This window comes from Palaemon carinicauda, chromosome 9, assembly GCF_036898095.1.
Source record: "Palaemon carinicauda isolate YSFRI2023 chromosome 9, ASM3689809v2, whole genome shotgun sequence".
NCBI classification, from domain to species: Eukaryota; Metazoa; Arthropoda; class Malacostraca; order Decapoda; family Palaemonidae; genus Palaemon; species Palaemon carinicauda.
In genome coordinates this window covers 72620258-72633645 of record NC_090733.1, presented here as the reverse complement: position 1 = coordinate 72633645, position 13388 = coordinate 72620258, and the positions used below count along the sequence as shown (strand labels likewise).

General features: G+C 44.1%; 1 protein-coding gene across 1 annotated transcript in view; it reads right to left on the bottom strand.

Moving 5' to 3' along the window:
* The window catches only part of LOC137646993 (ras-related protein Rab-18-like), a 129814-nt gene extending 118112 nt beyond the window's left edge, over positions 1-11702 (bottom strand). Inside the window, exon 1 of the mRNA XM_068380078.1 lies at positions 11544-11702. Within this exon, the coding sequence (XP_068236179.1) occupies positions 11544-11614 (71 nt within the window). The 5' untranslated portion in view covers positions 11615-11702. The remainder of the gene's footprint in view (positions 1-11543) is intronic.
* Between the last annotated feature and the right edge of the window lie 1686 nt (positions 11703-13388).

The following is a 13388-nucleotide window of genomic DNA, read 5'->3' as shown; positions in this document are numbered from 1 at the left end:
GGAGCGAGAGAGAACTTTGTAATCTCCAGCAGCGCCGGCAGGTTTATCATCGTCATCAGAGACCTCCTCGAGGTCCTGATCCACATCTGCAACATCCTTCGAACGAGAAGAAGGCTCCTTAGAATCCGACAATGGCAAATCAAAGGAATCGTCCTGCAAAAGATGGCTTGCATCCTATAGCCCAGCGCTAGAAGAGTCCTTGGAACGAGAGGCAGTATCATCCCGAAGAGGCAGGCTGGTATCGTCCTGGCGCCGAGAACGAGAGGCAGTATCGTCCTGGCGCCGTGAGCGAGAGGCGGTATCGTCCTGGCGTCGTGAACGAGAGGCGGTATCGTCCTGGCGTCGTGAACGAGAGGCGGTATCGTCCTGGTGTCGAGAACGAGGGGCGGTATCGTCCTGGCGTCGTGAACGAGAGGAGGTATCGTCCTGGCGTCGTGAACGAGAGGCGGTATCGTCCTGGCGAAGTGAACGAGAGGAGGTATCGTCCTGGTATCGTGAACGGGAGGCGGTATCGTCCTGGCATCGAGAACGAGAGGCAGTATCGTCCTGGCATCGAGAACGAGAAGCAGTATCGTTCTGGCATCGAGAACGAGAGATAGTATCGTCCTGGTATCGAGAACGAGAAACCATATCGTCCTGGTATCGAGAAGAAGTATCGCCTTGCGAAAGCGCACATTCATCTTCCTGGCGCAGAGAGAGAGAAGTTTTCTTAAGAGAAGAACTCCGTTCTCTCTTAGAAGTAGACTTCTTAATAGGTAACAAGTCGTCTTTACTTCTATCAGACTGGGCGTGAGGGCGGCTAAATGCTTGCACTAACGTAAAAAGTTGTTCCTGCGTGACAGACATAAAGGATTTAGCAACATCAGCTGGGTCTTGCGGTCCCGAAGGGGAGGGTTGACGAATAACACTCGTAGAAGGGGGAGGATCTTCGGCTGTAAGATCCTGACTATCAGGCTTAGGCTTCGCCCTTTCACAGGCACGGAGTCGAAATCGTCCTCCGACGGACAAGGTTCATAGCTGCTAGAACCGGGAGAGAAAGAACGAGACAGTTCGTCGCGGTTCCATCTCCTCTTTGTAGGTCTTGACGCTTCAAACTTCCATTTACGTCTGGGAGAATTCGGAGAAGAAATTAACACATCCGACACGTCTTTTCCGTGACGGTCAAGAACAGCCTGGGAATCGGCAACAGGGCTGTTTGAGGCGACGGCTGACCAAGGGTACATACCTCTCACCCCCTTTCGGTTGTCGACGTACCTTCTCCCTTGGTCCTGGGAGCTTGGTAGAGGTCTAGGCCTAGGGTAATGACAGGTTCGGTCAGTCGCCACCTCCACTGCACTAACACAAGCACTTTCACTATTCTTACCTTAAAGGCCTCAAGTTGTTCTTTAATGGCCTTCAACTCGGCAGCCAAACTAGCGTACCGAGGGTCATCCGCAGATACGGATCCTGTAGGAGGGGCAGGAGTTACTAACTCAAGGGAAGGATCAACTTCCAAAGAGGAATCAAGTAAAGGTTCAAAGGATAAATCTACACTAAGTTCGTCTTCCTTTCCACTAACAGACTTAGACCTAGAAGCTCTCCTAACTCTATCGAGCTCTAGTTTACGCACATAGCGCTTCATAATCAATCAATTCTTTTCATCCAAAACTTTACATTCCCCGCACCTATTATTAAGGGCACAAACAAAACCCCTACAATTCAAACACACGGTGTGAGGGTCTACCGTCATTTTCGGTAGTTTCACCTTACATTCTTCATTCGCACAGACACGGTAATGACTTTTTTCACTCATAATGATAACAGCAAAAAAGAAAAGAAATAACAAAAACACGATTGCCAAATCCCCAAATCAGAGTACTTCACCAAATAGCAGACTGGTACAGCGATACAGGGAAAGCGAAGAAAAACTCTTAATGACAGACCAACGTGTTGTCGATCCGGCCGGCAGAGATGAACTGAAGAACAGAAAACAGGAATGATTCCTCGTACCACCCTTTAACGGGTGTAACCACCCAACCACCACAAGGCGGTTGCTGCGTTTAGAAAAATTCTGCCGAAAGTAGAGATTATTAGCTATGTATATATAAATTAACTGCCAGGTAAGTTCTATTCTTAAAATGACAAATTTGGAAGTAAAATTATATTTTAATTATAAAATAAATTTTTGAATATACTTACCCGGTGAATATATAATAGCTGACGTCTCCGGCGGCTCGACAGAAAAACACAAAAACTCGCGAGCGATCGCTATGAAGGTTGCGGGTGTGCCCACCAGCGCCAACTATCGGCCAGATACCGCATATACATGTAAACAGCTCCAGTTCTTCTCATCCCGCTGGGTCTCTATCGGGGAGGAAGGGGGGGCCTTTAATTTATATATTCACCGGGTAAGTATATTCAAAAATTTATTTTATAATTAAAATATCATTTTTAAATATTTAACTTAGCCGGTGAATATATAATAGCTGATTCACACCCATGGTGGTGGGTAGAGACCAGAATTAATAAAGTTTACAGCGTATATGCTTAGAGTTTTTGACAGTTATATCATAACAAAACCCAAATATAAATAGGTACCTGGTAAGGAAGTTGACTTAGACGATTACTCTGCCTTGTTATTCTGTCTTCCTCACGAAGCCCAGCCATCCTCTTAGGATGCTGAAAGACTCCCAGGAGCTGAAGTATCAAGGGCTGCAACCCATACAACAGGACCTCATCAAACCCCTAATCTGGGCGCTCTCAAGAAATGACATTTGACCACCCGCCAAATCAACCAGGATGCGAAAGGCTTCTTAGCCTTCCGTACAACCCAAAAAACAAGATTAAAAACATTTCAAGAGACAGATTAAAATGATATTGGAATTAAGGGAATGTAGTGGTAGAACCCTCACTCACTACTGCACTCGCTGCAACGAATGGACCCAGTGTGTAGCAGTCCTCGTAAAGAGTCTGGACATCTTTTAAGTAAAATGACGCGAATACCGACTTGCTTCTCCAAAAGGTCGCATCCATAATACTTTGCAGAGATCTATTTTGCTTAAAGGCCACAGAAGTTGCTATAGCTCTTACTTCGTGCGTCTTAACCTTAAGCAAGCATCGGTCTTTTTCATTCAAGTGAGAATGAGCCTCTCGTATTAAAAATCTGATAAAATATGACAAAGCATTCTTTGACATAGGCAATGATGGTTTCTTAACTGAGCACCATAAGGCCTCAGATCCACCTCGTAAGGACTTAGTACGAGCTAAGTAGAACTTAAGAGCTCTAACTGGACACAGCACTCTTTCAAGTTCGTTGCCTACGATCTCTGACAGGCAAGGTATATCAAAAGACTTAGGCCAAGGACGAGAAGGCAGTTCATTTTTGGCCAGGAAACCAAGTTGAAGTGAACATGTGGCTTTTTCTGTAGAAAAGCCGATGTTCTTACTGAAGGCATGAATTTCACTGACCCTTTTAGCCGAAGCCAAGCACACTAGGAAAAGCGTCTTGAGGGTGAGATCCTTCAGGGAGGCTGAATGTAATGGCTCAAACCTGTCTGACATGAGGAACTTTAGGACCACGTCTAAGTTCCATCCAGGAGTTGCCATACAACGTTCCTTAGAGGTCTCGAAAGACTTAAGGAGATCTTGGAGATCTTTATTGTTGGAAAGATCTAAGCCTCTATGTCGAAAGACCGAAGCCAACATGCTCCTGTACCCCTTAATCGTGGGAGCTGAGAGGGAGCGAACATTTCTCAGATGTAAAAGAAAATCTGCGATTTGGGCTACAGAGGTACTGGAAGAGGACACAGATGCTGACTTGCACCAGTCTCGAAAGACTTCCCACTTCGACTGGTATACTCTGATGGTAGAAGCTCTCCTAGCTCTCGCAATCGCACTGGCTGCCTCCTTCGAAAAGCCTCGAGCTCTTGAGAGTCTCTCGATAGTCTGAAGGCAGTCAGACGAAGCGCGGGGAGGCTTTGATGAACATTCTTTACGTGGGGCTGACGTAAGAGATCTACCCTTAGAGGAAGACTTCTTGGAATGTCTACCAGCCATTGAAGTACCTCGGTGAACCACTCTCTCGCGGGCCAGAGGGGAGCAACCAACGTCAACCTTGTCCCTTCGTGAGAGGCGAACTTCTGCAGTACCTTGTTGACTATCTTGAATGGTGGGAATGCATATAAGTCCAGATGAGACCAATCCAGTAGAAACGCGTCTATGTGGATCGCCTCTGGATCTGGGACTGGTGAGCAATAGATCGGTAACCTTTTGGTCAACGAGGTGGCAAAGAGGTCTATGGTGGGTTGACCCCAAGTCGCCCAAAGACTCTTGCACACGTCCTTGTGGAGGGTCCATTCCGTGGGTATCACCTGACCCCTCCGACTGAGACAGTCTGCCAAGACGTTCAAGTCCCCCTGGATGAATCTCGTCAACAGGGAGATGCCTCGATTTCTTGACCATATGAGAAGGTCCCTTGCGATCTCGTACAGCGTGTGGGAGTGTGTGCCTCCTTGCTTGGAGATGTACGCCAAAGCTGTGGTGTTGTCTGAGTTGACCTCTGCCACTTTGTTTCGAAGAATGCTTTCGAATTTCATCAAGGCCAAGTGGACTGCTAATAGCTCCTTGCCGTTGATGTGCATGCTCTTCTGACTTGAGGTCCACAGACCCGAGCATTCCCGACCATCCAGGGTCGCACCCCAACCCAAATCCGATGCGTCTGAGAACAACACGTGGTTTGGGTTCTTGACTGCTAGGGATAGTCCCTCTCTCAGACTGATATTGCTGTCCCACCATTTCAGGCATGCCTTTACTGGTTCGGAGACTGGGATTGATACCGTCTCTAAAGTCTTGCCCTTGTTCCAGTGAGAGGCTAGATGGAACTGGAGAGGCCGAAGGTGTAGTCTCCCTAGCGAGACAAACTGCTCCAGGGATGAGAGAGTCCCTACGAGACTCATCCAACTCCTGACTGAACAACGTTCTCTTTTCAGCATTAGTTGGACTTTGAGCAGGGCTTGTTCTATTCGGGTGGCAGACGGAAAAGCCCGAAAAACTGGACTGCGAATCTCCATCCCCAAATATAGAATAGTCTGGGATGGGATCAGTTGGGACTTTTCTAAGTTGACCAAAAGTCCCAACTCCTTGGCCAGACCCAACGTCCAATGTAGATCCTGCAGACAGCGATGACTGGACGATGCTCTGAGAAGCCAGTCGTCCAAGTACAGGGAGGCTCGGATTCCCGATAGATGGAGGAATTTTGCCACATTCCTCATAAGCCTCGTAAACACGAGAGGAGCAGGACTGAGGCCAAAGCACAGGGCTCGAAACTGGTACACCACATTCCTGTAAACAAACCTCAGAAACGGTTGGGAATCCGGGTGTATAGGAATGTGGAAGTACGCATCTCGTAGGTCGAGAGAGACCATCCAGTCTCCCTCTCTGACCGCTGCTAAGACGGACTTCGTGGTCTCCATCGTGAATTTTGTTTTTGTAACAAAAACGTTGAGCGCACTGACGTCTAGCACCGGCCTCCAACCTCCTGTATGCTTTGGGACTAGGAAGAGACGGTTGTAAAACCCCGGTGATTGAAGGTCCGAGACTTTCACCACCGCTCCCTTCTCTAGCAACAGAGACACTTCTTGATTTAGGGCTTGTCTCTTTGACTCCTCTCGGTACCTGGGAGAGAGGTTTATGGGAGTTGTTACTAGAGGAGGTTTGCGTACAAACGGTATTTTGTACCCCTCTCTGAGCAACAGAACAGACTCTTGTTCTGCACCCCTCTTCTCCCAGGCCTGCCAGAAGCTCTTCAATCTGGCACCTACCGCTGTCTGAGGCTGTGGGCAGTCAGACTCTGCCATGGGAGGACTTGGCTCATCTCTTCTTACCTCTCTTTCCCTCGGCATGAGAGCCTCCCCTGCTGGGAGCTCTGCCACGAAAGGGTGGGATAAATCTAGATGCAGGAGTCTCGATCCTGGGTCTCACAGCAAAGGATGAAGAAGGAGCCCCTTTGCGAGCAGAGGACACCATCAGGTCATGGGTGTCCTTCTGCACAAGCGAAGCAGCTATATCCTTAACCAGCTGTTGTGGAAACAAGGCCGCTGATAAGGGAGCAAAGAGCAGTTCCGATCTCTGACAGGGAGTAACTCCTGCCGAAAGGAAAGAGCAAAGGGTTTCTCTCTTCTTTAAGACTCCCGACGTAAAGGTGGAGGCGAGCTCATTGGAGCCATCACGGATGGCTTTATCCATACAGGACATGATAAGTAAGGAAACATCTTGGTCGGCAGACGAGACCTTCCTACTTAATGCTCCTAATGACCAGTCAAGAAAGTTAAACACTTCAAAGGCCCTGAATACGCCTTTAAGCAGATGGTCAAGGTCCGAGGAGGACCAACAAATCTTCGAGCGTCTCATGGCCAGGCGACGGGGAGAGTCTACGAGGCTTGAGAAGTCACCCTGGGCAGAGGCAGGGACTCCCAAGCCGAGAACTTCTCCCGTGTCATACCAGAAGCTCGATCTAGAAGCAAGCTTAGAAGGAGGGAAGGCAAAGGCCGTCTTCCCCAAACTCCTCCTGGTATCCAACCAGTCGCCTAGAAGACGTAAAGCCCTCTTAGAAGAGCGAGAAAGCACTAGCTTAGTAAAGGCTGGCTTGGTAGCAGCTAAGCCTAGAGCAAACTCAGACGGAGGCGAACGAGGAGCAACAGCAACAAAGTGATCTGGAAAAAGATCCTTGAAAATCATCATGATCTTCTTAAAATCCATCGAAGGAGGAACCGCCTTAGGTTCATCTACATCTGAAGGATTATCATCAGGATGAGGATCAGCAACGTCCTCATCTGAAGGAGCTTCGTCCGACAACTGATGAGTCTCAAGCAAGGGAGAGACCTGCCTTGGTGGCAATGCTTGACAAGCAGAGTCCACACGCACCGGAGCATCAGTAGCAGTCCAGGACGCTACGTCATGTAACTGCTTAACAGACTGACTAGCAACAACAACAGGAGCGGGAGGACGCTCGACGTCAACTCGAGACTGCCTTGACTGCCTAGACTGAGCAGTCAAAACAACTCTTGACTGCGGTGCTTGACGCTCAACGTCAAAACAAGTCAACTTCGCTGGTTGGCGAACGTCCTGAACGTCAACAGGAGCATGCGGCAGCGGCTGAACGTCCACAAGCGGCTGAAAGTCAACACGGGACTGCATCGAGTGAGGCTCTACAAAACGTGACTGACGTGACTTTGTAACGTCAACGTCAACAGGACGAGCAAAGGCTCGTTTGGGCGGCTGACGGCCAGGATCTCGATCAGCTAAGCGGCGAGGATCATCGTGAACCTGTTCAGCAGAATAGTCCTCCATAAGAGAGGCAAGCTTACTCTGCATGTCTTGCAGTACAACCCATCTAGCTTACGAGAATACTTGTCAAACTCAAGCCAATCGAATTCCGAAAGGCCCACGCACTCATCACACCGATCTCCTAATTGACAGGTTTTACCCCGACAATTAGAACACACAGTATGTGGGTCGAGAGAGGCCTTTGGAAGACGCTTATTACAATCCCTAGCATTACATTTACGAAATCTAGGAATTGGAGAAGGGTCAGCCATTTTGAAAAGTCAAAGAAAGTCCAAAAAACAATCCAAAGTCATCAACAATTAAATCTATCCAAAAAAGAGTTCAAGAGTTTAAGTTGAAGATAAAACACCTGCACTGCGAAAGCTCAAACCAAAAAGAAGTACTTCACCAAGACTGTTGAAAAACTCCAGGTTAACAGCGAGTAATGGAATCAACTTGTCGATCAGACCGACAGAGAAGAACTGGAGCTGTTTACATGTATATGCGGTATCTGGCCGATAGTTGGCGCTGGTGGGCACACCCGCAACCTTCATAGCAATCGCTCGCGAGTTTTTGTGTTTTTCTGTCGAGCCGCCGGAGACGTCAGCTATTATATATTCACCGGCTAAGTTAAATATTTAAAATTGTATTTTCCTAATATACAAACCTGTAGCTATTTATAAGGTATACAGTGAACCCTCGTTTATCGCGGTAGATAGGTTCCAGTCGCGGCCGCGATAGGTGAAAATCGCCGAAGTAGTGACACCATATTTACCTATTTATTCAACATGTATATTCAGACTTTTAAAACCTTCCCTTGTACGTAGTACTGTTAACAACTACCCTTTAATGTACAGAACACTTAATGCATGTACTACAGTACCCTAAACTAAAACAGGCACAAATATTAAAGGTGATTTTATATCATGCATTTCCTAAACACGCTAAAAAGCACGATAAAAAATGGCAACCAATGTTTTGTTTACATTTATCTCTGATCATAATGAAGAGACAAACTGGAGGTAGAGCTTTGCTTATTACCCAGACATATTTCCCATACTTTTCCCTTAGAACTACATCACATCTTCCTACTTTAGATATATATATATATATAATATATATATGTATATATATATATATATATATGTATGTGTGTGTGTGTGTATATATATATATATATATATTTATATGTATACACATATACATACCTACATATATACATAAATACATGCATATATATATATATATATATATATTACTGTATATATATATGGGTTATGGAAAAAATCCGCGAAGTGGTGAATCCGCGATGGTCGAACCGCGAAGTAGCGAGGGTTCACTGTATCGCTTTCGGCGAAGCTAAAAGACAAGCAGTTAGATTTCTAAAGAGGGCTAACCACCCGTCCACTAGTTAGCGGGAGGATAGGGGATAGTAGCTACCCCTCTCACTTGCACACCTGGGTTGAGAACCCACTTTGCTTGGAGTGGAACTTAAAGGGGGACTGATGCTGACAGGATAATCTGTATAAATGGCTACAGGTTTGCATCGTTAGGAATATTACAAATTTCTTCCAAATTTCTCATTTGTTCCATCACTAAATATAAATCAATGCTATAGAGGATAACTTATCCTTTTGGAGGATGGAAGTCCTAGCCAATCTTGCGTTTCGCTATGACCCGGGGTTCCCCCTTTGTGTGTTTGCACATAATTGCTGGAACCCTACACCTCGCTAAAACCGTCCAATGCATGGCGGTATATCTTAGCAATCCGTGTTTGCCAACAGTTGTACTCGTATAAGCGGATGAGCAACTTGGTGGAGTAATGAGAGCTTTGGGTGTGGAGGAAATGCCTCCCTAAATCTCGAAGTCACTGGCAGCAGGGTGACGGATTGGGTTTAAGGCGATGGACAAACTGTCCCTTTGGCTTTTACTCCTGATGCCTGGCAGTTGATCTTACTAGAATTAGTATGGACCGGCATGGGTAACTCTCCTCAGTTAGATACGCACTGCGCATCACAAGGAACTGGCTATCATTTGATGTATCTAGCCAATGAATCCTTTATGGATTTAGTCAGTCATGGAAAGAAATGACAGAAGGTGCCCCAGTCCAGGGTTTAGCGGGCTGTTAATAATCTCCTGGTTTATAAATACTAAAGAAAAATTGAAAATAGGTAATTGGAATGTTAGAACCATGAATCAGATGGGGAAGTTACAGCAGGTGGAGAGTGAATTTATGAAATGACAAAATTGTGGATAATTTGTATTTTTCCTAACAATACAAACCTTATTCAAGTATATGACTTGATCCAGTACAACTATACCACTCCATTTATGTAAAACCCTCAGATACATATTACGTTTGACCCCAGAATTACTCGTTTTATTATCCGATACCTTATAAAATCACCTCATTTTGTATTCCCATTAAATATTATTTATCATACAATACATTTTATCTTGCTCTATTTCTTTTATAAAATTTGTTATTACCTTGTCTGGCCCCGATTTCACATAAATACTTGCTCTGGACAAGTTTCCCATTCTAGTTCATTCATGTTTACTCTCTAGACTCTGTTGTTTTTCCGTTAACCAATCACGAACCCATTCATATGGAAAGTTTGCACAGGGGGGTTAATATTTCCCTACCCCCTTCCCTTATCTCTTCATACCCCTTCCAACAAATCCCTTTCTGTGGAAACCTTTGTCCTAGTCAGGTCTTTGTTATTTCAAGTGAGGTTTTTTTTCATATTTTGCGATGGAAGTTATAGAAATACTTAAAAGCATTTACTAAATTTCATGGGGAATTTTTTGATAAGTCAACCAATGTTGATAATTTCCTAAAATCACAAAATGTAATACCCCAACGTTTACAGTGTCCCAAGTGCCGTTCATAGAAGTTAAGATGTCACAGTCTCAACACCCCCGTGACCCACAAGTTTCAAGTCCGGGTCATAAAAGTAAGTCATTAATTTCTTTAATTTAAATATTTTTAGCGTGCGCAGCTCAACATTACCGCTTGCCAGTACAAGTTTGTGACCTGGAAAGGGGGTCCGGGGGCTTGCCCCCGGCTAGGGGTTGTGACCTGGGAAGGGGTTCCGAGGGCTTGGCCCCCAGCTAGGGGTTGTGACCTGGGAAGGGGTTCCGAGGGCTTGGCCCCCAGCTAGGGGTTGTGACCTGGGAAGGGGTTCCGAGGGCTTGGCCCCCAGCTAGGGGTTGTGACCTGGGAAGGGGTTCCGAGGGCTTGGCCCCCAGCTAGGGGTTGTGACCTGGGAAGGGGTTCCGAGGGCTTGGCCCCCAGCTAGGGGTTGTGACCTGGGAACTACTAGGTTAGGTGGGTTTGTTAGGTTCTGTACCCTTTTATATATTGTGTAAAGGGTATATGGGAAAATGCTTTAAAATACACATGCTAATATTAGCGTAGCATTGCTAACGTTAGCAATGTCAGCGTAACATTGCTAACGTTATCGTAACATTGCTAATGTTAGCGTGCGCAGTACATATGTTCTTGATGAGTGAAGTGAGGACAGAATTTGAACAAGAGCCATTATATTTGAGCATTTTAACAGAAAATATATGTTTTCCTGTAGAAAATAACGTGATTTACCCGGTTTTCACCTTCATTTCTACCGTTACAGCAACAACCAATTAGGCTACTTGAAGTTAGTCGAACTGGTTGTTCAGTTTATTTGCGGTTGAAATGAAGGTCGAATTCGGTTAAATCACGTTATTTCTACAGGAAAACATATATTTTCTGTTCAAAATGATACCCTGTAGACTTTTAAAACTTTACTGAAATAACCTAATTTGGGGGTACAGTGAGTGAACCATGGGATAAGTTAACCTGATTCGAGGCTAGGGTGATTATACTATGAGGTAAAATGACCTGGTTCGATGGTAAAGTGAGTAAACTGTGGATGTGAATTAACCTGATTCAAGGCTAGGGTGATTATACTATGAGGTAAAATGACCTGGTTCGATGGTAAAGTGAGTAAACTGTGGATGTGAATTAACCTGATTCAAGGCTAGGGTGATTATACTATGAGGTAAAATGACCTGGTTCGATGGTAAAGTGTGTAAACTGTGGATGTGAATTAACCTGATTCGAGGCAACGGTTGGTCTACTAAGCTAAGGGGGCGAGTTGGCCCCATTCGACCTGTGGCCACATCTAATCTTCAAAGAATTTGCAAGAAGTTTCTGAAACCCAGGAAGACAATGGACTGCTTAGAGTTGTAACACTTACCTTGACTTGCCAACACCACTCTCACCAATGATTAAAATCTTCAGGGTCGTTAAAATGTCCGAATCAGCCATGGCTGATGAGAATAGCCCCAACGGAGAAAACAACAATATTTACGTCGCAGATGACTCTTCTTTCTTCTTCTTCCTTGTTGTATTACGTCACCTTACAGGCAACCATAGTACTATCCATTGTTACGTTTTACTTTGTATAATTTATAATGCTTTCAGGAAGTCTTATGACCAGGAAAATAGACATTAAAGTAAGTAAAGTAGATAAAAATAGATGTTCTTTATTGCATGTGGAGCTTCAACCTGTTTCATCCATCAGTCAAAACTCACAATTGTCAACACCTGTTTCGAAATCACGATGGTTTTCACTTATAATATATATAAAACATTAATGCTATGTTAGCCTGCCTTCATATGTGACAGAAATTATTAATTACATAGGAATTTTATCGTTAAAACTTACATTATATGAGTTATTCAAAATATTATTCTATCAATTAACTAATGTTGAAGTATTGAAACTCTTTCAGATTTTCTCCTAATACAGAATAGAAGTAATAAAAAGATGCATAAATATGTTTATCAAATAACAAATGTTTCATTTCCTGGAAATGAAAAAAGTTACTCAATTAATTTAGAACGCTGTGCTTTTTCGGGCATGTAAAAACAATTAAGTGTGAAGATGTACGAACAATAACTAAATATTAAGTAAAATCTCGTAACTTTGGAAAAAAATTATTACCTAAAAGACATTTAAAATGAGTAGGAAGGTCAGCTTCCTATGTAAAATTAACCTCGCTAATAACATCTTAACAAACTCTCCTTTGAATGTCCATTATCTCCACCACGAATTTCAAAGAAGACTCGTTTTCTGAGATGCCCTCGTCAACCAAGACTGGTGGGACATTCAATCAGCAACCTCTTAACAGTCGAGGGTGACCAAACAATAATTTCAAAGTGGTTGGTACCTACCAGTCATCAGTGACTCGTTTGTTATACAAGTGTGCCCAGTTCTCAGTCGATGTAGGACAGTTCCCTACCTTTTATGCTCATTGTCAAATTTCCATAGAATTTATAGCACTTGTGATCTCCATCTTATTCTGATTCATAGAATTCTAATGATGTTGACAAATATCGCCAAGAGGATTTTATTATATAAGGCAAAGTCATTATCATGAATAGCCCTCCGAACTTCAAGATCACATTTCAGCACATAGTGGGTAGTCCCACCTGCAGCCTTTCTCCTCAGTACCTCACTTATCTTCTCTTCTATACTTTGGATTTGGTCCAGGTAACGATTTCTTTAAATCAAGGCATTCACTACTTCATCTTCATCAATGTAAACATTGCATATCATTATTTTTTTGTTTTAATTTTCCATTCTTTCTCGTCTTAGCATCGACAACCATGGTTTGAATTTTGTTTGCTGCTTCCTCTCTGACCCTCTCATTTGCAAAGTTTACAACAACATTTTCATTTGAGGGGGACCTCATATTAAGTATTGGAATGTCTTTAAGTGCATATTCGACCTTATTTTTTCTGTCAGTAATTTTAGTTGTTGCATTTGTTGATTTGATTACCAGTAAATTCTTTTCCTTTACTTTGTCAACGTATATTATTTTCTCTGGTTTTGGGCCCATCAGTGTTTGAAGTGTTTCCTTAATTGATTCCATATTCATTGATACATTATCAACCTTCTCAGTGAGGTCAGTGGTCTGGGTGGAATTTGCTGCGTATGCGTGTGGCTACGCAACTTGCTTTTCTAATTCATCAATTCTCTCCTCTTGTGTAGGCTACTCCAAGCATAGTCCCTCACTCTCAATTGCTCCTTCAATTC